Source organism: Astyanax mexicanus, chromosome 20, assembly GCF_023375975.1.
Source record: "Astyanax mexicanus isolate ESR-SI-001 chromosome 20, AstMex3_surface, whole genome shotgun sequence".
In the NCBI taxonomy this organism is placed as follows: domain Eukaryota; kingdom Metazoa; phylum Chordata; class Actinopteri; order Characiformes; family Acestrorhamphidae; genus Astyanax; species Astyanax mexicanus.
Genome location: NC_064427.1, coordinates 7,258,229 through 7,283,524, shown reverse-complemented (window position 1 = coordinate 7,283,524; position 25,296 = coordinate 7,258,229). Strand labels below are relative to the sequence as shown.

Genomic DNA, 25,296 nt, shown 5'->3' with positions numbered 1-25,296 from the left:
AAGAAATCTGTTAAGTTAACTTACATTTTAGGCAGAGTAACTAAAAGTAACTAAAAGTTTATTTAACAAATTACCTCAAATTACCTTCATTTAAACCAATTCAACTCATACAGGCTTACAGTGTACATGCATTATTGTGAGATTCTATTATTACTATTATTATTACACAAGTGGAATTAAGTAAAATTATGTTAAAATTACAATTACTACAATATTGTTTAAAAAAATACAGTAGTTTTTGTGCAGATGTAGGTACAGATGGTGGACAGTGAAAACTGAAAGACACTCATAGCTGTGAATAGCCCACCAAAAAAAAACAAATAAATAAAACTCTGCGTTCATTGGAAATACTATAAATAGTCTATAGAAGTTACTCTTCAATAAAGTGAGTAAAGCAAAGCTTTGATTTAGCATAAAATCCTTTTATTTGTACACATTATTGCTGTAATACAATAATCATAAATGCAATAAAAGCAATGCAATGTTTTATATTTTTTAACTGGCAGTTTGTGAAAACGGCGATTTTATCTTCAGACAGATGCAGGGCAACGTGGGGTAAAGGTGGCGTTTTTACAGCTAAAAAAGTGTGAGAATGAAAGAGTAAAAGAGAGAGAGAGGGAGAGTGTTAGAAGTGATAAGAGCTCAGCCTGGTGAGACTTGTCGGAGATTTAATTTTCGCAGTGTGTTTGCAACGTGTGAGGCTTTGAAACAGGTGAACTTTAACCTTTGCAAAGCTGCGATGACAGCACCACCTCTCCGGATAGATAATCCCTGGAGTTCTCTGTGATTTCTGACTCCTACTTCAGACTGTTATAAGCGAGCACACAATACACACATACTCAACACAGCCTGGCTTTCAGCTTCTTAAGTAGCTTATTCATCACTAGAGTGCCGACCTTTGATACGAGCCTTATATATTTAAATAAGCCACATATAGCTAGTACACAGTTTATCATTTCTATCATTGAGCCATGTATACGACCTTCACGTGGCTATTCACCTTTTGTGAAGATTGTTGAGATTTTTATATATTATTATTATTTATTTTTTTTTTTTTCCACTAGGGTCGCAATGATATCAGATTTTTACAGTGTGAAAATCATCTTAGAAAAGATCACAATATTAAAGCATGACAGCATTTTTCCCTATTTATAACATTAAAGCATTATCTAAATATATTTATAACTAAATAATAAACATCATTTGAAAAGCAAATATGATAGATCTAGCTAGTCTTGGCCAGATTAAAGCCATGATGCTAACAGACCCAGCAGTTAGCCTCAGCAATGTTGGAGCCGCAATGCTAACAGCTAGACTTAGCCAGGTTAAAGCCACGATGCTAAAAGACACAGCAGTTAGCCTCGGCAGTGTTAGAGCCGCAATGCTAACAGCTAGTCTTGGCCTGATTAAAGCCACAATGCGAAAAGACAAAGCAGTTAGCTGTTTTTCTGAACCTGTGTTATGAATGCTAACAGCTGGGTTTAGCCAGATTAAAGCCATGATGCTAACAGACACAGCAGTTAGACTCAGCAATGCTAGAGCAACAATGCTAACAGCTAGTCTTAGCCAAATTAAAGCCACGATGATAAAAGACAAAGCAGTTAGCTGTTTTTCTGAGCTTGATTTCTCGCTCACAGTTGTTGACAATCCAAGGGTACATCTTGTGTATCATTTATATGGGTGATTCTGAACCAGTGTTACGAATGTTAACAGCTGGGCTTAGCCAGGTTGAAGCCATGATGCTAACAGACAAATCAGTTAGCCTCGGCAGTATTGGAGCTGCAATGCTAACAGCTAGGCTTGGCCAGAATATTATCATTTCTGTAGGTTATTCTGAACCAGTGTTATGAATGCTAACAGCTGGGCTTGGCCAGATAAAAGCCATTATGCTAACAGACAAAGCAGTTAGCCTCGGCAATGTTGGAGCCACGATGCTACAGTAACAGCTTGGCGTGGTCAAGTTAAAGCCACGATGCTAACAGTAAAGCAGTTAGCCTCAGCAATGTTGGAGCCACAATGCTAACAGCTAGTCTGGGTCAAGTTAAAGCCAGAATAGATCACATACTAGTACACATGCACTTTTCTGTGCACGAGTGGATTTTAGCTGTTTTTGTTTTTTTTTACTTGATTTCTCGCTACAGGTTGTTGACAGTCCAAGGGTACATCTTGTGTATCATTTCTGTAGGTCATTCTGAATGAGTGTTATGAATGCTAACAGATGGGCTTAGCCAGGTTAAAGCCATGATGCTAACAGACACAGCAGTAAGCCTCAGCAATGTTGGAGCTGCAATGCTAACAGCTCGGCCTAGCCATACTAAAGCCATGAAGCTAACAGACAAAGCAACAAGCCTCGGCAGTGTTGGAGCCACAATACTAATAGCTAGGCTTGGCCAGGTTGAAGCCATGATGCTAACAGAGAAAGCAGTTAGCCTCGGCAGTGTTGGAGCTGCAATGCTAACAGCTGGGTTTGGCCAGGTTAAAGCCATGATGCTAACAGAGAAAGCAGTTAGCCTCGACAGTGTTGGAGCTGCAATGCTAACAGCTGGGTTTGGCCAGGTTAAAGCCATGATGCTAACAGACAAATCAATTAGCCTTGGTGGTATTGGAGCCGCAATGCTACAGTAACAGCTAGGCTTGGCCAGATAAAAGCCATGTTGCTAACAGACAAAACAGTTAGCCTCAGCAGTGTTGGAGCTGCAATGCTAACAGCACTGTTATAGTGTGATTAAAAAAAAAGTGTTTAAAACTTTTTTGGGGGGGTTTACAAACTAATTCTGCATGTGTTTCTGTATAGCTTTAATATAGTTTTCAATATTAAATTTACAATGTATTTTCTTGTTTCTTCTGACTGTTACTGTTGTAAAGATTTAGCTTTGTAGAGAAGATCATAGAAGCATATTGATAATATTATATAATTTATTATTGCAATAATAATAATAATAATAATAATTCCCATTCAGTAACATTACTGCTTTTAATTTAAAAGAAAAAAATAAATTAAGGAAATAAAAATAATTGTATAGTTTTTTTTCCCTTTTTTTATTATTATCATATTAAAAGCAGCGTTCTCAGCGTTGAACACAGCGCTGCTGAATTCTCCCACACTTCTCTGCGACACTGAGCGCTTCTCCTCCACCAAACTGTGAAACAGTGTTCTCTCTCCTCCTCCTCTTAATTACGCATGGCTACAAAAGCTGGAGCTGCTGGTGGACGAGGGGGAGGACGGGGGGGCTGTGATAGCATTCCACGGCTTTCCAGCACCAGCAGCAGCAGCAGCAGCCTGTTCCGATAGAGTCCTCCGGGGGAGCCAAACAAATCTGACGTGGGATCGCGGCCGTAAATGAGCACTATAATTAGATGGCTTTATCTTACTGCCTCAGCCTAGGAAGCTGCTTCCAAACACCAGGGAGAGCAGAAGGGACAGTGAGGAATAGGGAGCGGAAGCTCGTATGTCTTTCCTGTTCACCCAGCGCACACTGGGAGAAAACAGAGGCGCCCATTAGAGAGCGTGCTGGTGAGTCCTGGGCAATATTAATGCTGCGGCGTTTTCCAAATATATCATATTGCTGCAGTATTTGATGATATTTAAAGGCCTGATATCATGATAACGCTGTATATGAACTTACGGAATGTCAGGAAATTCCAATAATAAAACTCTGAAGAGGGCTTTTAGTTTGAAATTACAGGTTCAGGCATTGAAAACATGTGATGATGCTCAAGCTTAAGATTTATTTCTAATTTTCTATTTTTTTTTATTTCTCCTCAATTTAGCTTAATACCATTACACAAGGAGGGTGAGGACTAGCACATGCCTCCTCCGATACATTAGTCAGGTGAAGTCAGCTACATCAGCTCACAGATGCCTTGTGCCGATCAACATCACCTTTTGGAGTGATGAGGGGAAAGTGCTCCATCGACCTACCCAGAGAGCGAGAGCGAGCCCAGTTGTTGTGCTCTCTCAGGGCTCCAGCAGCTGACGGCAAGCTGCATAACCAAGATTCGAACCAGCGATCTCTCGATCATAGTGGCAGCTTTTTCTATGCACTAAGTAGAGTCTGGTCAATATTAATGCTGCAGTGTTTTCCAAATATATCATATTGCTGCAGTATTAGATGATATTTAAAGAACTGATACCATGATAACGCTGTATATGAATTTATAGAATGTCAGGAAATTCCAATTATAAAACTCTGAATAGGGCTTTAAGTTTGAAATTACAGGTTCAGGGATTGGCGACATGTGATGATATCCAACTTTTTTTTTTTTAAAGAATCATTTCTAATTTTCTCCCATTTTTCTCCTCAATTTAGTTTAATACCATTACACAAGGAGGGTGAGGACTAGCACATGCCTCCTCCGATACATTAGTCAGGTGAAGTCAGGTGAAGTCAGCTACATCAGCTCACAGATGCCTTGTGCCGATCAACATCACCCTTTGGAGTGATGAGGGGAAAGTGCTCCATTGACCTACCCAGAGAGAGAGCGAGCCCAATTGTTGTGCTCTCTCAGGGTTCCAGCAGCTGACGGCAAGCTGCATAACCAGGATTCGAACCAGCGATCACCCGATCATAGTGGCAGCTATTTCTATGCACTAAGTAGAGTCTGGGCAATATTAATGCTGTAGTGTTTTCCAAATATATCATATTGCTGCAGTATTTCTAGTAAATTTCTTCCATTTTTCTTCTCAATTTAGCTAGATGCCATTACACAAGGATGATAAAGGCTAGCACATGTCTCCTCCAATACATCAGTCAGGTGAAGTCAGCCACCGAGACTCAACTCGAGATATCTCGAGCTGATTGTCATTATCCTAGGATTGATGAGGGAAAAGAACGTCATCTACCTACCCAGACAGAGAGAGCGAGCCCAATTGTGCTCTCTCAGGGCTCCGGCAGCTGACGGCAAGCTGTATGACCGGGATTCGAACCAGCAATATCCCGATCATAGTGGCAGCTATTTTTATGCACTAAGTAGAGTCTATGGAGGTTATGGAGAGCCTATTTATCTTCGATCTCTGTTATCCTTCCTATCTTCCCCATTATATTACGAAATTATTTCAAACAGCGAGAGGACGCTTGTGAGTAAGCCGAAAAAAAAGCCCAAGCAGTTTTTATGCAGTAAGGATGCTAGCATTACTGCTACAGTGCTGTCTCAGTAAATGACTGCATGTAAATCCTATATGAATGGAACTAAACAGAGCTAAACGGCTAAAAAACTCAAATTACCAATAATTTAGCAACTATACACTTGGCCAAGATATTCCTCCAATTTAAAAAAAAAATAAGTAGAATGATATATTGTGCTATTAAAGCTAATTAATGCTAAGAGCTAAGCTAAGAGTTTAAAAGGTTTAAAACCAGCATTCTAGAACTGTCTTTCAATAAACAACACTAAGACAGCTGCAGCAGTCCAAAGCTCCAATATTAGCGCTTGTAATGAATGAATTAACTATAAATATCCTCATAATTAGCTTGTTATTATTGTTTTTTTTGTTTTTTTATTCTATTTTGCATTATTGTCTCGTACACATTACTCTAACGGTAGAGCATTGCTCTCATTACTGCTTGGATGTTGGCCCTCCACTCTTGTCGTCTTGAGGGGCAGTGACCCACTAGAAGGGATGCTAATTACATGCTGTTTTTTGCTCTGCTTGAGTGGGTGTGTTTTCATCCCTGACGCTCCACTTTGAAAACAAAGCCATTGATCAGTCGAGGTGCCGCCGCCCGTTCGAGCGCTTCCTTCGGCTCCGGCGTTATTGGAGTCATTTGGCACGCAAAGTCACGCCAAAACGATCCTTTATGAGTAACAAAAAAAATAGGAGGATAATGTATAAGGAAAGCTAATGTGGTTGTTTTATTATTTTTCCTCATTATTTAATCCATAATCATATTTTCTTTGCATCCAGATAATCCCTCTAATTCAGGCTATTTAGGCATTAGCGCGTCCCTCAGCCCGGCTTTGAATAGTGCGAGATTCAGCACAAAGCACAAAGCGCTGGTATTGGATAAACTGAAGGAAGCATGGCTTTTTCCCTTTTTTTTTTCTTTTTTTTTTAAGAACTATGTGTCCCTTCACAGTGAAGCCAGACGGTCCCTCAAATGGCTGAGAGGGAAAAGCAGAGCAGATAAAGAATTCATAAAGCATTAAAGCGACTTATTGCCTCGCCGAAGAAAGACTGTGTTATTGCAACGGCTCAAGGGGGTCAGGCCTTCCATCAAAACAGACAGAATACATGCCCCAGAAGCCCATTTTCCATTGATAGATCTGAGGTCGAATAAGCATAGCCAATAAAACTGGCCCTATAGCGCGGCATAAGAAAAACAAAATTTCCATCTTCTCCGTGGGAGCCTTGTTACTATTTGATGCGCTCGTGCGCGCTGCCCCGCCATTTTTTATGATTACATCTCCGAAAGAGAGGCGCTCCCGAACACAGGGTTTAATCGATGCATTCAAATCAATTCAATGACCTTGAGCGGTCCTCAAGGCACATTACACAACCGCTCAGAATGAATTCTGTACGTGATTGTTGTTCATCGCTGTTTATTGTCTATTGATTGCATGCATAGCTCTGTCTGCAGTGGCGCTCGCTCGCTAAATAAATCTTGCATCAAAGTTGACGCCAGTCTGCCTGGCAAGCTCAACAAAAGGACCAGCAAACCAACGGACCAGAGGACCAGCGTCGCCTGGCCACCGACGACCGACAGATCATCTCTCCTCCCATTCTCAAAATTTAGAGATCCACAGTAATGCACACTGTTTTTGCGTCTGATATTGATCATCTTTCAGCAGAATTGGCTGATCACCAATAGTTATTGCCGTTGAGGCTGAATGCACATGCTCCTTTCCAAGCAAACTTGGTAATGCATCATCATGCAGGGATTCTGTAATGTTCTGTGCATTATCTCTCAAGTTAAAGTGTATTAAACTGAATTTTAAACGCTGTGGAGTCAGTTATTCACCTGCATGCAGATCTGCAATGAGGAGCTGAGTGTTGTAGTGATGTTTGCTGTACTGGGCTGAGTGATGTACTCTTAAGAGGGTTATCTGGTTAGTGTTTTTTTTTTTTTTTGCTGATCCCAACAGCAGATTAGATCATAATTAGGAGTTTGCAGGGGCAATGCAGTGTGAAACTTCTTTATGTTAAACTACTGTTTTTTTGTGACATTTTTTATTTTCAAGTTGTGCATGGATTCTGTACAAGTTCTGTGCATTGTTGCTCAGGATGAAGTGTATTTAGCTATTTGCAATCAACTGCATTTCAAAAAAAAGCTGTGGAACTTTGAGCACCAGCTTCGAGAGCATGTTATTCCCCTGCATGCAGAGCTGCAATGAGGAACTTAGTGTTGTTAACGATGAGTGCTTGTTCTGTTATAGTGTTGTGATACTTACTGTACTGGGCTGAGTGATGTACTCTTAAGAGGGCTAACTGGTTTGTGGTGTCTTCACTTAGTCTCTACTTTGCTGATATTGACAGCCAATAAGATCATATTTGGGAGTTTTATATAAGGATTATGGCAGCTCTATACAAGGCTCACTGTTGAGCCTCTTCCACTGCTAGCTGGAACATGACCAGTCTGGGATTTGTTTTCATTTTTGACATTTCTGCAGTTCACATTGTGTTACAATGTGTTACAAACACAAACACGTCTTGTGAAGACTAACGGAATATCCCTCTCAAGAGTGCATTTTTTTTAGTCCATACAGTAATGGCAAATGTATAGTATGTAATGTATAATGTATAGAACACCCAGAACATGCACACAAAAATGTTTTAAAACTATCCTTAACTTTCGCAACTGTTCTTACCATTCACAGTAAGAGTCACTTCCTTCTCCCCGACACCAACCCGAGGAACCACGGCCCGGCATACGTATTTCCCAGCGTCTTCCTGCTTCACTGCCTTCAGGGTCAGGGTGTTCTCGTTGCTCAGCACCTAGACAGTCAGATTGTGTGAGTCCTCTGTTTTTTTTTTGTTTTGTTTTTTTTACACATCATTAAAATTCTACCTCCTCACACACCCTCTGACTTTTGGTGACTAATGGAACTGGCAGATGTGCAGTGGACTTGCTGAAGCCACAGAGAAATAATCTAGAGGTCCCCCAGGAGCACCTTTACATCTCTGTGAACTTGTTAATTACCCCGGAACAGGTAAAAAAAAAAAACAATCTATTTACGACACTCCTAAGTGCGCATAATTGCACGTAATGGTTCGGTTTGATTTAATCAGATGGATCCGCAGCTGTTTCTCACCACTCCGTGTCCGCGCTTCATCCACACGATGGTGAGGGAGGGGTTTCCCGTCCACGCGCAGTTGAACACGGCGTCCGAGCCTAAATCCACCTGCAGCGACTGCGGTTCGGCGGCCAGACGAGGGCCAACTGCGGAGAGAGCACCAAACAAGACGTGAGTCATGCACACTTACGATGAATGATACCTCCCTTGAAAGCTGTTTTCACATCAAAGGCTTATTATTCAGAAACACTGCCAAACGACTGACTCATTCCGAGGGTACAGACGCAAGAGACAGAAGCCTGGACCAACTGAAAGGTCCAGTATGACCAGTTTTTTTTTTACTTTCCTCTGATTGTAATTGACCAGCCAAGACCTGGTGGGAGTGTCTGGAGTTTGTGAGTTGGTGAGTTTGTGAGAACTGTACTGAAGCTCGCTAAAGTTGCTAGTGAATAATAGAAGCCAGGCTACTAATTCCTATGCAATCAGCATTATGGGAACTGCATGCCTCAATCATTACACACTCTGCTCAAACCACAATGGGCCCTTTTTTACACCTTGCAAAAAGTGTGAAGTATTGCACTTTACTACCTTACATCTAGTCAACAGTCTATTTTCATGCCTTGCACATACACCAGGGATCGGCAATTAGTGATAAAAACATCAGGACGTGAGGCTGTTTAAACTACAATGAACAGTTATAAAAAAAAAAAAAACAATAAAAATATGCTTCTCTGGAGAGCTTTTGTTTACATTCCCCCCTGTTTGTCTTTAGTTGCCTGCCGTTCTCGCTTTTTTCCGCCCATTCTTAGGCTCCCTATCCTTAGAAGGGCGTGTCCCAATTCACTAACTGGGTAAGTGATAGTGTATTGGACCGCGACCCTGAAGACATGAGTTCAAGGCACGCAAGGCATATTTTTTGCACCCTCTTGATACCAAAGACACACAGACATGAACTAATTCCAGCTGTGCAAAACCAGCAAGTGACCCGTGCTTTACAGATCGCTAAAATAGGGCTCAATGTGTTAATAGGCCTGAAAAAGTTAACATGGACGAGGTTTTGTAGCCTTTTTAAATGACACACGCAGCTACTACTCTGGGCTACATCTGACTTGCTTATATTTAGTTTACAGTAAGTGTTTAGTGTTACTTTGTAGTAAATTTGACAGTTTTAAATTAACATACATAGGATTGGTTTCTCAGACAAGAATTAAGCCTAGTTGTTTTACATACGAAATGTTGTGTAGTCCAATATTAGGCTAAATCCCTGTCTAGCAATGTGTCCCTTAGGGTTCTTTCACACTTGGTTTGGTAGTTCAGACATTCCAGTTTGGCCCAAACTAAAATAGCATGTATGACATTTGTATATGGTAAGAACAAAATATATGGTCTTGATCAAGATCTTCTAAACCCTGGTCCAGTTCCTCTGCACTGTAAGAACACTTTTCTTGATTGGTTGGACTTTTATCAATTACACCAAGCTGAAAAAGACTGACTCAAGAACAAAAGGTTTGGTCTTGGTCAAGGTCTACTGAACCGTAGTCTGGGTCATCTGGAGTGAAAACACTGTTCTTGATTGGTTGAACTTTTACCAATAACACCAAGCTGAGAACAATTGACTCAAGAAGAAAAGGTGTGGTCTAGTAAACCCTGGTCCAGTTCCTCTGCACTGTTAAAACACTTTCCTTGAGTGTTTCTTGGTTGGACATTTACCAGCTACACCAAGATGAAAACGACTGACTCTAGAACAAAAGGATTGGTCTTGGTTAAGATCTACTGAAGCTTAGTCCGGTTCATTTGGAGTGAAAACACTTTTCTTGATCAGTTGGACTTTTACCAATTACACCAAGCTGAAAGCAACTGAATCAAGAACAATTGGTTCGATCTTGGTCAAGATCTGCTGAACCATAGTCCGGTTCATCTGGAGTGAAAACACTGTTCTGGATTGGTTTGACTTTTACCATTTGCACCAAGCTGAAAACAACTCAAGAACAAAAGGTGGCTTGGTAAAGATGTACTGAACCATAGTTTGGTTCATCTGGAGTGAAAACACTTTTCTGGATTTGTTGGACTTTCAATTACAAAAACATTTCAATTACAAAAACTTATTCTGAGAATATAGCCATCAGAAACAGAAGCCTGGGCCAACTGGAAGGTCCAGGATGATCAGTTTTCCTTTTTCTCTGTTTGTAATCGACCAACAAAGACCTGGTGGGAGTGTCTGGGATTTGTGAGTTAGTAAGTTACTAAGAACTGGACTGAAACTAGCTAAAGTTGCTAATGAATAGTGGAAGCCAGGCTACTAATTCCTAAGCAATCAGCATCATGGCAACTGTATGCCTCAATCATCACACACTTGGCTTAAACCACAACCACAATGTGTTAATAAGCCTGTGAAAGTTAGCATGTTATCAGGCCCATCTGCTCGCATGCTGTACGCTGCTGTGGAAGTAGTTGTTGCAATTGTAGCTCCTCTCATTCACAGCCTTTAAATAGCCTTTAAAGCGATGCATGCAGCACCTTCAGAAAACAACTCTGGGCAACATCTGAGGGAGATCTGTGGATAGATCAACCAGCATCTAACTAACACATTTAAAGGTCTCCTTCTGCTAAAATCCTGCTAAAAAAGTCTCTCTGAGTTGTATATGATGCTGCATATGAAACTGTTCTTTAGCCTCTATTGTCTGCAGTATCTAGTAAAAGAATATCCTCAGAAATATGAGTTGATCAGCGAGACGTTAGGGAGTCTATGTCAACCTGTGGGGGTTGGGGCGTTTATCCGCTCGCCTCGCTGAGATTCTGACATAAAGTAGTTTAAAGTTTAAGGGTTAACTTTACCTAGCACTCAGTGCTATATCTTTATATCTAAGGCTGTATCTCTTAAAACATTTTGTCCTTTGAGTTTTATAGCTGTAAATTTGACTGTGGTTGGGGTGGCGATTGAGAGGGAAAGCAGGTAGGCATTCTCTGCTGCAGTGCTGTCAGCCAATCAGAAGCGATATGTTTGCATGTATGAATAAACCATTCAGACTTTCTTCAGAGACCACTAATTCTACTAGTGATCTAAAGCAGGGCTAATTAGCAACACCTGAGCCCTTTTTTTTACGAAAAAAAATGGCTCACATGGCATTCATTCATACTAGAGACCACAACTAGACATTTTTAAATGAATTTAAAAATGATGGAATGAGACCTTTAACAACAGCAGAAGCAGTTGAGCTCTGGTTTCCCTTAAGATACTTTGGTACCATTTTTAAAATAAGGCTCCTTTATAAAGGGTTTATAAATAGTTTATAATGAATGTCTTAAGAGTGAGACAGTGAAACCTTAGTGTCTCTAAACTGAATGATGCTCACAGTAGACGTCCACGTTGCGGCTGATGTTGGTGCTCCCCAGGGCGTTGGTCACCTCGCAGGAGACGGGCTCGGTGAAGAAGGAGTGATCCACCACCGCCTCGTAGCTGTCTCCCAGCACGTCTCTGATCACGGCGCCACCTTTCGCCCATCTAAGCAGCGACAAAGCACACACAAACACAGAAAAGGGAAGAAGACATGAGCTTTGGAAACATGACAGACTTTCTGAGAGCCGAAGCCTCTCTACGCGCTCGGCTTGCTCTGGAGATGAAAGGCTCCCGCGCCTTATTTTCACAGGCAAATCATTGTGATCGTCTCTTGTTTGCATGGCGCTCTGAAACAACAAAAGCAACATCGGAGGTGCCTAATGTAATTTTGGGTACACGGTTTGAGAGGGGCGCCTTTTCATTTGCTCTCCGTCGTGGGAGCATGTCTTCTGGAGGAGAAGAATAAAAGAACACCGTTATTATACACCCATTACCAGGTTCTCATGCATGTTCTCTCCTTTTCGTCCCGCTTTGATGCTGCCATCTTTATGCAGAAATATTAAGCGCTGGAGGAAAAGCTGGAGCCTCGTTTGTGATGACCTGTGGACAAAACTTTCAGGTTCTCAGTTGGGTTAGGCTGCTCCTACAGTCCCCACATGGGTTCAGAGATGATTGATTAGGCATTAATAAAGCACTGATAAAAAAAAGCCAGTCCTATGCAGTTCACAGCTCACAGCTCACAGCAGTGAACTCGCTTTAACTCGCTTTGAAATCAAAATCAAAAGGAGTGATGGGAAGAATTAACTTCTTCATCTCGTTAGGAAAATTCAATTCCATCATATCAACATAAGCTGTTTATGATATTATTGTGAACCTCCATACCAAGGGGGGAAATGTGGCCAACCGATTACATGGATTTCTGACATTTAAATGCATTGCATTGCTGCATTGCCTTCGTTTAATTGAATCAGACCCAAAGCAGTATGAGAAATTAGGCAACGTGCTTCCTGATAGCCGTATCCGCTCTGAAACGATTTTCCTCGGCTTTCCGAGAGAGAGACGCACTTCAACTGCGAAAGTATGTAGGCCAAATTTTCGGGGCGTCTTCTAACGGCAGTATAGGCTTTCGCACTGAAGCTCTCCGACAACTCGTTCTCATGAGAGCAGAAAAGAGAAAAGACGAAGAAGAGTAAACACCGCTTCATCTAAATCACTCAGTGGGCCACAGTGAGAGTGTCATTCAACACCGCAGCCAGAGAGAGACGAGGACGAGCGCGAGAGGCGAAGTGACGGCGCGAATGCTGTAATTCAAAATTCAATAAGCCTTTAGTCAGCTCAGGATAGCAGCAAAACAGCGCAAATGAACAGCAACTGGCGTCTGTTGTGCATCCTTTTCCAAAAACGCTGCTGAATTATTCAGCGGTGATTGTGTCTCCGTGCTCTGAACGCGGTAACGAGACGTAACCGCCGCGGAAATCGTTTGGCTTTTTAAGATATTGATGGCTCCTGTCTGTCGGCGCGTCTGCGCGAGGGGGAACGAAAACGCCGGGTGGCACATGCCTTCTCCCAGAGGACCCCCGACGCCAAAACAAACAATCAGCCGAGGAGAGGCTGATGCCCACTGACGGCATGCGCTAAACCCACATGTTCACATCAAACCCGCCGCTGCGCCCGGCCAAACGTGCACAGCTGAGCTTTTTTCCATTAGACGCTTCTGAGGTGACAAACGAGGAAACGAGAGATGACAAATTTTGCCTCGAAACAAAGCCTGCGACACCAACGGTGACAAGAAAGCCCTGGAGGGATCTGAAGCATACTTTCAGTCAACACTGACTCTGATTCACCTTCTACCCGTGGCCCACTTTCACCCCTCTACGTGCTCGAAAAAAACAGCCCACATGATTTATTGGCTGGCCGACAATATTGACAAGATGTCGCACAGATTTATCCATGGAAGAAGACATTTTTAGCCAATGCACTGATGAGCCAATACATTAAGACCATGTCCAAAAAGCCGATTACAGTTGTAACAGCTGCAGTAGACGTCAAGGTCTAGGCCATCGGTCGGCAAAAAGCCAGCCCTCAGGCCAGATGTGGCCCACAAGCATGAAACATCTGCTCTGTGAGGTTGCTTGAACCATAATGAACGATAATGAAACAATATATAAATAAAAAAATAATAAAACACTTGTTTTTCCAGCCATTCTTGGGCTCCCTATCTCCTTATAAGACAGGAAGCCCAAGAATTCACTAGCCGATGCAGCGGTAGAGTATTAGACCGTGACCCTGACGACACAGGTTCAATCCCCCGTAAGGAGCGCTGTGCTTATTTATTTATTTATTTAATACCTTTTTTCTTGGGTTCACCTGCTTTGCTTTGAGATCAACTGTTCTGCAATTGGGTTCAACAACCCACTGGGCTGGAGAGCTACTAGTCTGTAGCAGCACTCCATCCCATTACACTTCATTTTCCAAAACAGAACTTTAATTGCCGACTCCTGGTCTAGGCTGTGTGTGTCGGACAGTAACGGAACATTCGGTTCAAGATTTAGTCAGACAAACAAGGCTTGGTTTGGAAAAGTTTGCCCACTTGTTATACATAATGTTATGCCAATAAAACAAGAAAAAGTAGAAGCATCTCCAAATGTGGCTCTGCTCTAATCAACTGTGGTTAGCTGTGGTCAACTGTGGTTAGCTGTGGTTGTTTGAGGAAGGCCAAATCCAATCCAAATCAAATCCCATCGACAGGATGTTGGCAGGCATAGGCTTATCGATGTGTGAGAGATCAACAGAGACTTTCAAATCTGTGTGGACACAACAGAAGGGCTACTCTGGACCAAGTCTCTGAAATATTAATGGAAGCACTGGTGAAAAAATGGAGGAATGCTTCAATACTCTAAGAGCAGACCAGTGCTACTAGTTGGAGTGCCCATGCTAACCTCTGTCCAATGAAAACAAGCCTAGATGAAGGTGAACTGGTATTTTACATCACTTTAGATATCAGATCTGCTAGGAATCCACCTTAAAACTGACAGGACAGTTAAAGTGATGGTCAAATGACCATCAGCATATTATTCTAAATGGTTTTAATGTTTTGGCTCATTTACTTTGGTCTTTCCACATTGTTACTGATGCTTGGTTGATCTACTGTAGAGTAGGAATTGCTGTCAACTGAACCCTGAAGCCAATTTACCAGCTTTTTAGCCTTAAACAGTTTTCTACAACAGCCCCACCCTTCCCCTACCAACTAACATGAGCTTTACTTCCATTGGCCTCAATTACCCAGTATTTTCATGGTTTTGCAAGGTAACCTCTGGAAGACAATAAGCTTAAATAAGCTTAAAGGAGAACTCCAGTGTAAAATGGACTTGGGTTGTAGTGAAACATAATCATGAATACAAACTTTTGTTAAATACATTTCAAATACAATGCTTTTAGCTGATGCTCCCAACAGGCTTCCAATGCTTCCAATGCTAGTGATGGGGGCATAGCATTTTTTTAAAAAATGCAAATAAATCACTACTTTTATATCGTTAACAAGCTCAAAGTAGCTCCACACTTTATTTGTAGAATTCTGAGGGCCCAGGCAAGGAAACTGTGAAAACTGTTAAACACTATTTATATGCACAGTACATTCAGGTAGTTCTCCGACTACCACCATCTAGAAATTTCCCAAAGTCACAATGTCAGGCCCCTCAAAATTCTACCAATGAAATATGAAGTTACGTTGAGTTTGTTAATGGTGTAAAAATAGTGATTGGTTCTTTGCATGGGCAAAACTATGCCCCTATCGCTAGCATTATAAGCCTCTTGGGAGTACTGGCGAAAAGCTCCGTTTTTTTTTTTTTTTTTTTTTTGAATGCTGGAGGCGAATGGAGGTGGGCTATCCAATAAAAGTTCCTACTCATTATCATGTTTCACTACAACCCAAGTCCATTTCGCACCAGACTTCTCCTTTAAAGATCTAAAACCCATATATGTAGTCCACATTTGACTCTTGTTTCAGAATTAAAGACTATGTTTCTGAAAACAGACTATGATTATTATCATATTTATTTTCTGTTTACAAGTAGAAACATAGAAAAAACAATAGTTTCCAAATAGAAGTGAAGAAAATCCATGCTCTTGATCTAAATTAATTGGTTCTGTTCTGCATGAGTTTAGTCAAAAGTGCCCTAAAAAACAAAAAGTGTAAAAACGTCTCTTTAAAAAAAAGGGTAACACTTTATTTTAAGGAACACAAATTAGGTGCTTATTCATGTCTTATTATTTGCTTAATAAAGCCTTAATTAGACATTTGTAAATGATTTATTCACTACTTATTAGTCTTTATTCTGTGTTACTAAGTGTTATTGGTGCTTAATTAGTGGTCTGTTATGTGGAAATGATTAATAATGGCTGTATTAGTTAAGTTACTTATAGTGCACAATAAACAGTTATGTTAGCACCCTGTTATAAGCAGATTATTAAGCATTAACTATTAGCTAATTCTACATGTTATAAGTGTATAATTGGCAGCCGTTTGATGATCTATGTGAGTTTGGTAAGGTTATGGCTGTGCTGGAGTTTATTAAGAGTTAATAAGGGGTTAATAAAACACTAATAGACCAAGATATGAAGGTTTTGTTCATCACTAATTAGACACTAAAAAAGAACTGAATAAATATTTAATTAATCACAGACTCCTAATTAAACAACAATGACACTTACACACATAGTAAAGCTTAATAAGTAGTGAATACATCATTTACAAATGTCTAATTAAGGCTTTATTAAGCAAATAATAAGACGTTAATAAGCACCTAATTTGTGTTACCAAAAAAGGACATGGCTAAAAATGAAAAATGCTGAGTTGTTGGTCAAGAAACAGTAGTTGTGACGAATACCACACTCTGCCAGAATCCAAGTCCCATTTGCGTGCATGTGCATCATGGGAAATTATTGCGAAAAACAGAAATTTTGAGTTTAAGTCTCAGGGTTTAAGTTTTTTACTGGAAAAATAAAACAAATGATTTGAAATATTAAAAGCATTGTAAATATTTACCACAATTTGGTTGACCATCAAATTTAAAGTTCATAGAGTCGCCCACATTTTAAGCAGTCATATTGATAATTACCTTATAATTATACAGGATTTAATTATACCTACTGCAATCAGGCCAATATTAGTAGTGATCCATATTTAATTTTTTTAGTTCTTAACATCTTAACATTGGCACTGACCAAAACCCTCCATCCTTCCACCCGTCAGGCTCTGCTAAATAAGGAGAAAACTACCCTAGGACTACCCTGAAAACTCACATTCTGTCACATTCTTCCCTCCAAAAGTCAGATTATGCCACATAAGCTTCTCCTATTGTCATCCTTTCCTTTGGGCTCCGCAGCTTTTTTTTGCCTTTCATCAAGTCCGGCTTCTTTATTATTGAAAGGAGCTTTCAATTCAAGGTATGGAGCAAGGTTAAACCTTAAATAAAGGCCCAACTTTCTGTGCTGAGAAGAAAGGAACTCTTAGCAAACCGCCTCTGTCGCCAGGCATTCGCCGCGCGCTACATCACAATTTCACACGGCGTTTCTCTCTGCGCTCTCTCGGACCGACGCCAGGCCCTGGAACCGAATCCACTTCGCCTTCATCATGAACCTAATCTAATCCCCTGCCTACTCACAGTCGGTTCCACACGAAACCTCGCGAAGAACCGTACGCCGCGGTCCCAGCCAAAACGTGCAGAGCGGAGCGACGGCAAAGAGGCAAAGAGGACAGACGATATTATTCCTTATAATCAAGATAATTCCTTATAATCAAGCACTAATCTGATTCTAAACAGGGCCGTGATTGGTTTAGTTCTGACGGTCTCCTCAGACGAGAGGCAGAATGCGGAATGTAGGACGCGGCGTCTCTTAAGCGAATTCAAATATTCATGTAAACAAAAAATGTGCATGAATATGATATTGGGGAGCGAACAAAATCCTTCCTCTTGTTTTCGTTTCCAGCGTCTAATCCCCTTTGAACATGGGTATAATGCCCCAGAGGCATTTCTCCTGCCATCAATAATTAATTTTTTCTTATTGTCATAATTAAACGGAGGGAGTCAGTTATTATTAACACTGCGCTTCCGCGGCATGAGAATTACTCTGGCTCTGTGTGCTCTGAAACAGCAGAGAGAAAAAGAAAGAGAGAGAGAGAGCAGTAAGAGAAAGAGAGAGAGAGCAAAAGAGAGAAGAGAAGAGTCTTGTCCACACTGATGGCTATATAATATCTCATGTAGGAAAAGTGACTTGACTTTCTGTGCTACTGAATGAACCACCAGCGGCTACCCATCTGCAGTCCAGCGAGCTGCTCTGCAACACAGCAAATACAGGCCAAAACCCAGGAGCCCAGGAGGGTTTGGAGGGGCTCGTGGCTGGTGGTTGTGATTGGTGGGTCTCTTTTTTTTTTTTTTTCCTGGGTCTGGGCAGTCAGAGCTCATGTGTGTCAGGCTCCTCTCGCCTCTCCGTCATTAATAATCAATGGGAGCGCAGCTGTGGATTCAGGTGAGTTTGACTCGGATCAAAAGTAAAGCCTTCCCAGCCCCGGCGTGACTGCTTATGATGAGCCAACCAGAGCGTGCACACGCACACGCGCACGCGCGCACACACGCACACACACACGCAGCACAACAGAACAACATCAGACATGTACAAATCAATAACAAACACTCATATAACACAGAGACACACAGAAAATAAGACACAACAAACAAAGACAAAACACAGGAGAGATAACGAGGGAGAGAGAGAGAGAAAACAATGAAAGGAAAAAAAGCAGATGGGAAGTAGAGAGAGAAACAGTTAGAAGGTAGAGGGAGAGAGGGGGGAAGAGAGTGAGAAGAAAAAAGGGAAAAAACACAGAAAGAGCAGAAATGAAGAAAGAGAGGGAGGAAAAGAGAGAAAGAGAGAGAGATTCTTGAATTTAAAAGGAGAAAGAATAGAAAGAAAGAAGAAAAGGGAAGATAGAATTAGAAAGATTGAGAGAGAAAGAGAGAGAGAGAGATAAAGAGTGAGTCTTTCATCCGAAGGGAGAAAGAACAGAAAGAAAAGAAGAAACAGAAAGAGAAAAAGAAAGAGAGAGAGAGGAGAAAAAGGAGAGTGAGCCTTAAATAAAAGACTAAAAAATAAGAGAGAAAGAAAGAGAGACAAACGGTGGGTCTTAAAGAGAGACTGAAAAAGATAGAGAGTGAAAGAGAGAGAGAGAGAGTGAGAGAGAGAGAGATGCAAATGGGAGAGAGAAGGAAAGAAAAAAAGGAAGAGCAGAAATGGAGAGAGAGAGACGAAAATAGAGAGAAAATCTTGAATCTAAAAAGAAAGGAGGAAAAGAGAGATAGAATAGGAGAGACTGAGAGAGAGAGAGATAAAGATTGAATCTTAAATCTAAAGAGAGAATGAACAGAAAGAAAAGAGAGAAAAACAAAGAGAGATAAAGAGAGAGAGGAGAAAAAAGAGAGAGAAATAAACAGCAAGTCTTACATAAAAGACTAAAATTGAGAAAGAGTGAGAAATAGACAAAGAGTGAGTCTTAAAGAGAGAAAGAGAGAGAGAGAAAGAGAAAGAGCGAGTTTTAAAGAGCGAGAGATTGAGAGAGAGATAAAGATGAAGAGTGAATCTTAAATCTAAAGAGAGAAAGAACAGAAAGAAAGTAGAAACAGAAAGAGACGGTCTTAAAGAGAGAGAGTGAGAAAAAAGATAAAGATGAGGACAGAAGAGAGAGAGAGATAAAGAGAGAGAGGAGAAAAAGGAGAGAGAAATAAACAGCAAGTCTTACATAAAAGACAGAAATAGAGAGTGAGAAATAGACAAAGAGTGAGAGAGAGAAAGCAAGAGAGAGAAAGAGAAAGAGTAAGACAAAGAGAGAGAGATTGAGAGACAGATAAAGATAGAGTGAATCTTAAATCTAAAGAGAGAAAGAACACAAATATAGTAGAAACAGAAAGAGACGGTCTTAAAGAGAGAGGGAGAAAAAAGATAAAGATGAGGACAAAAGAGAGAGAGATAATGAGAAAAGAGGAAAAAGAAGGAGAGAAAGAGAGAGAAACAGAGACAGTACAGTAAGTTGGGGGGGCAGGTGTGTGTGTGTGTGTGTGTGTGTGTGTGTGTGTGTGTGTGTGTGTGTGTGTGTTCTCTCACCTGTAATGAGTGACGGGTGGGTTGGCCTTGGCGGAACAGTGGAATTTGACCAGGTTTCCTTCCAGAATGGGCTGCGGCTCCACTGAGAGATTCACCAGAGGCAGATCTGCATCAGACACAGACACCAGGTCAGCTTCAATCACACACACACACCTTACACACACCTTACACACACACACCTTACACACACCTTACACACACCCTACCCTGAGAGTCTGCTCTCTCACCACACGCCTTCTAATGAAAGATTCATCAGAAATGTTCTTTGGAGATAAAAGAACAAAAGCAAACAAACAATGAAAAAAAAAAAAAAGGGCGGGAGAACGCGGAGAGAAGGCCTGATAATGAATTTGCTCTGTAATGGGAGCTACGTTGCATTAAGATTAATTGGGCTGGTGGCTCGCCTGCTAATTGCTGAATTAGAATTTAAATAACTTTTAAAATTGCCCATGATTAAAGAGAGTGCTTGTTGAAGTAACAAACACATTGATTACACAAATTAAACAAACAGCGTCTAAATTCACCTAAAGCAAAGCAGGATCCTCGCCGCCGGTCCTTTTATTGAGGTGCTTTTCAGACGATTTCATTCGAACGCAGCTGAATAAACCAGACCGTACGTCAATTACGCTCGCCTCGGAATATCTGGGAGGGGGTGGGAAACAGATGAATGCGGCGTAATGTCTCTATAAATCTCTCTCTGAGCGCTTGCGAAGTCTAATAAAGCTGTCAAGCGCTGGAAAACCCTGTGAAAGGCGGCCGGACGCCTTTTTTTCTCTCAGTGCCAGTGTGGCGTTCGGCTGCCGCCAACGAGGGCATCAGGCTCACCTGCTAAAGCCATTGACGTATGAGCCGATCCATCAGCGCAGCAAACAGGCCGCTTTGATCATAAATAAGAAGCAAAATGAAGCTACAGAGCTGGAGCTATGAAACGTCTTAATAAAACAGGGAGCCTGGAATATAAAAAAAAAAAAAAAACAGGCGATGTATATTCTTAATAATGAAGTCGCTACTGTATAAAAGGTTCTTTGATGCCATAGTAGAGTAGAAGATCATGAGTTTTGGAAACATGAGAAGATCATGGACACAATATTCAGACCCATTTTTTAGTTCTTCTGAGGTAACTGTCTCTCTACTCCAGGGAAGACTTTATGTATTAGACTTTGAAGCTTTGCTGTGTGGATTTGATTGGATTCAGCGTTAAATTAAAGCAAGTCCCCAAAGCAATTCAACCCAAAAGTGCCGGTCTGGCTTTTTAAACAACCTTTCTGGGTAACAGTTTACATTAGGAATACATCAAATTATATTACTAATAGCAGTAATAAACATTGTTAAAGTTTATTTAAGTAATGTCTCGACTAATTATTAATCGACCACAGCCAATTAGCTATGTATTGTGTAATTTTTTTAATAATACTATATATTTTAATAATAAGATGATGCATTCTGTCGTAAGCACTGCTGAGTATATTTGTGGTTTTTAGGATGGAATGCAGATGGGAAGCAGGAGAGAGAGACAGTTAGAAGGTAGAGAGAGAGGAAGAGAGAGGGGGGGAAAGGAGAGAGAAGAAAAGAGAGCAGAAATGCAGAAAGAGGGAGGGTGAGAGAGAGAGAAAAACAGAAAGAAAGGAGAAAAAGAAAGATAGAATAAGAGAGATTGAGAGAGAGAGAGATAAAGATTGAATCTTTAATCTAAAGAAAGAATGAACAGAAAGGAAAGAAAAACGGAAAGAGAGAGAGAGAAAGAGTGAGATGACAGAAAGGAGAGTAGAAGACAAAGACTGAAAAATAAGAGAGAAAGAAAGAAAGACAAAGGGCGAGTCTTAAAGGGAGACTGAGAGAGAGAGAGAGAGAGAGAGAGAGAGAGAGAGAGATAGAGATAAGGGAAAAAGGGAAAGAGAAGGAAAGAAGTCTTAAATAAAAGACTGATATATAAACCCCTCTGATTTTTGCTGACTCCTCCCTTCTTTTTTGAAAAAATTGAATTTTGAAAAATGCTAAAAAAGAAAAAATGTGAGTGGTAGTTTGGGAGGGAGGGGCACTGGGTGATGTATGGGTTTAGAGGCAGGGCAGAGCTGTTGAGGGAGAGAGCTGCTGATTGGCTGAACTGCAGCAGCAGCAGTGGTTGGACGTCGTCAGCAGGTGGGCGGTAATATTGATTGACTGATTTGCATATTGTGAAAGTACACACAAACATCCTCCACACCTATAGCAGAGTAGAACCTGAAAAGTAGCTGCACTGCAGAGGCGGAAATTACCATAATAAAAGTGTTTTTTTTTTTTTTTTTTTTTTAAAGGTTTAGACATTTTTTAAGCAGGACTGTTTCTATGTTTTTTTTTTATTACTTCAAAGGAACACATTTTAGTTATTAACAGAAAAAAATATGGTTCAGGGTTCAGTGGCTCTTTAAAATATGGATATGCCAGAACTTTTTTTTTTTTTTTTTAACACATTGAAATCTCCATGCTATTCTTACACTATTATATACACTTTCTCTACACTGTGTCGCCCAAATTCCCCCACCTGCCTACACTCTTCCTCTTCCTCTTTATTCTCCCCCTCTCGCAGTAATGGCTGGATGAGGGGTGTTCTGTACAGGAATAGGTCTGGACATCAGCAGGCTACACCTCCTCCACACCGGGCTTCATCTGGAGTTAAAGAACGAGTGGCATGGAGTGTCCCCCCCCGCCCTCAACTGCCTTTCAGAGCTAACACACCATCAGACGGAGAGTCAGAAGAACACACTGTCCCCTATTCCCCAGACTCCAACGAGAGGAGACCCCTCATTTGAACTCGAAATGAGACGAGGTATTCAGCAGCCCGCAGTCCGTAGGTGTTTCCAAGAAAACATTGATTGGAAAGAAAGGAACGAAAGGAAAAAAAAAAACAAACGCTTCACAGCGTCTGAACGTGCTCACGGCGATTGAGCCTTTTTTCAAGCGACCTCCAACTGGAAGACATCTCTTTCAAATGAATGAGGATCTTTAAATTGACTAAAACTAACAAGAAGCCTTTGTTTTCTTTTCAGCTGAAGTTACAACGCCGTATAAAAGAGTTTGTCATCGGAGAAAAAGGCAGAGACAGTCATTGTTCCTGTTGTTTTTTACCGTTTCCAATTATGTGAGCCTGATACAAGATAGCCCGAGTCCTGACAGCAAACTAATTTGCAGCTCGAGTCAATATTTGTATTGCATAACCTTAGCACAAATACGCTGTTTGCGTCGAAAAGTTGGAAATTACATTCATATCAAGTGACAGCAAATACATGCATGCATGGTGTAATTTAATATGAACTACTGCTTGTTCATTAAAACCAACCAGACCAGAGAAACTGGGATGGAAACTTGAGAATCAAAAACTTTGTTAATGCCACTAGAGGACTGTGATATTTGCAGTGGAATACAAATTACAAATGTTTGGGTACCTCTGCTCGAAACATGAGAAGAACGAAGAAGTATGAGCTGAGAGAGTGGAAGATTAGTTAATCTCTAAAAAAGGATTTTTTTGTTTGGTTTGTACCATTTTAAAGTGGAAAAATAGAGAAAATCTGAATGTAAGGAACGAGGATGACAAAACAACAAATAGATGAGTGCAGGTCAGGCTGGCTATGGATTACAAACTGGGATCTGTCATTACAAAGTACAGTACATTCCATTTAATGTGGGCTGTGAAGCAAATTGAACTCTAGGACTTCAAGAGGGCATGGACAAAAATGACTGCAATGAATTTGGTGTGCAAAAATAAATGCAAAGGAATGATAGACAAAAAATGGGACATCAAATGGAAAAGTTAAGCACTGAAAGGTAAAAGTGTGGATTAGAACTTGAGGACTTGCTCCAAAAAGGTACATAAAGTGTTGTGGCTGTTGGAGTCAGAAACTCTATGGCTTGGGTGTGTACGAAAAATAAATGCAATTGAATAAGAGGAGTGATGGATGAAAAAATTACAAATAGACGAGTGCAGGTCAGGCTGGCTATGGATTACAAACTGGGATCTGCCATTACAAAGTATAGTACATTCAATTTAATGGGGGCTGTGGATAAAATTGAACTCTAGGACTTCAAGAGGATAAAAGGCATGGATAAAAATGACTGCAAGTGAAAAGAAGGAACACAGTAAGAAAAAACAAAAAAATAGATGAATTTGTTGGTAGGCAGAAACTCTATGAATTTTGAATAAGGAATGGGAGGAATGATGGACGAAAAATGGGACATCAAATGGAAAAGATAAGTGCTGAAAGGTAAAAGTGTGGATTAGAACTTGAGGACTTTCTCCAAAAAGGAATATGAAGTTGTATGGCTGTTGGGAGTAATAAATGCAATTGAATAAGAGGAGTGATGGATGAAAAAATGACAAATAGACGAGTGCAAGTCCGTATGGCTGTGGACTAAACCTTAGGGACCTGTCAGTACAGTACATTCAATTTAATAGGGGATGTAGAGCAAACTGAACTCACGGATAAAAAATGAGTGTAAGTGAAAAGGAGGATCAAGGTAAGAAAAAACAACAAATAGACGAGATGTCAGTCAGAATGACTGTAAATGAGAGCTCAGTTACCTAATTAAGTTAACATGAAGTTTGGTGGTTGTTGGGAGGCAGAAATTCTATGAATTTTGTGTGCAATTATAAAAAAAATACAAGGGAACGGGAAAAATTATAAGAGACAAATAGAAAAAAATGACAAATAGTTGACTTGAAGGTATAAGAGTGGATTATAACTTGGGAACCTGCTTCAAAAAGGTATGAATATGAAGTTTTGTGGCTGTTGGGAGGCAGAAACTCTATGGCTTGGGTGTGTACAAAAAATAAATGCAATCGAATGGGTGGAATAATGGATGAAAAAATTACAAACAGACGAGTGCAGGTCAGTATGGCTGTGGATTACACCTCAGTTACCTGCCCTGATTAAGTATGCAAAATTTGGTTGCTGTTGGGAGGCAGAAACTCTATGATATGGGTGTGGCCAAACAAACAAACAAACAAACAAAAAAAAAAAACAGTATAAGTGAATGGGAGGAATGATGATGAAAAAAATCCAAATAAACGAGTGCAATATGGCTGTGGATTTGAACTTGCAGTTTAAAGGTTGCCAGATAAAGAGGAGATTGGTTGACTGGGTAGGGGTAAAAAGGAATTGGAGTCAATGGGAGTAATGAAGGATGAAAAGAAAACAACAGATAAATGAGCAGAAGTACAATAGATGGCAGTTATAACAAAGAGATGAAAGGACTCAGCAACATCTGAGCTTTAACAATATGAAGAACTGTGAGCTCACTGACAGATTATTGTTGTTTTTTATTTATGCTATAACTGCTAATAAATCATTTATAAGTGTTTTACTGTTTATTACCTAAGTTATAACCATTAGTTATTTAAACATAATCATTTTTCAAATAATCTTCCTTCTTTCTGAACTTTTTGGGGGATAAAGAATTTTGGCAACACTTACTTTGAAGGAAACACAGATAAAGGCTTCATAACACATTAATAATCATTAAATAATAAATAAATTCATAAAGCAATTCCTCAATATTCATGAATAGTTTATGCCAATACTCTCAACATGACAAGC

The 25,296-nt window shown here is 40.5% G+C and overlaps 1 protein-coding gene across 2 annotated transcripts in view; it reads right to left on the bottom strand.

The window, feature by feature from the left end:
- The window catches only part of kirrel3a (kirre like nephrin family adhesion molecule 3a), a 277,571-nt gene that overhangs the window by 24,842 nt on the left and 227,433 nt on the right, over positions 1-25,296 (bottom strand). For both annotated transcript variants that reach the window (XM_007244712.4, XM_049468642.1), the window contains 4 exons: positions 19,727-19,832; positions 11,586-11,734; positions 8,251-8,378; positions 7,807-7,933 (listed from right to left, as the gene is read on the bottom strand). In XM_007244712.4, coding sequence (XP_007244774.2) covers positions 7,807-7,933; positions 8,251-8,378; positions 11,586-11,734; positions 19,727-19,832 — 510 coding nt within the window. The remainder of the gene's footprint in view (positions 1-7,806; positions 7,934-8,250; positions 8,379-11,585; positions 11,735-19,726; positions 19,833-25,296) is intronic.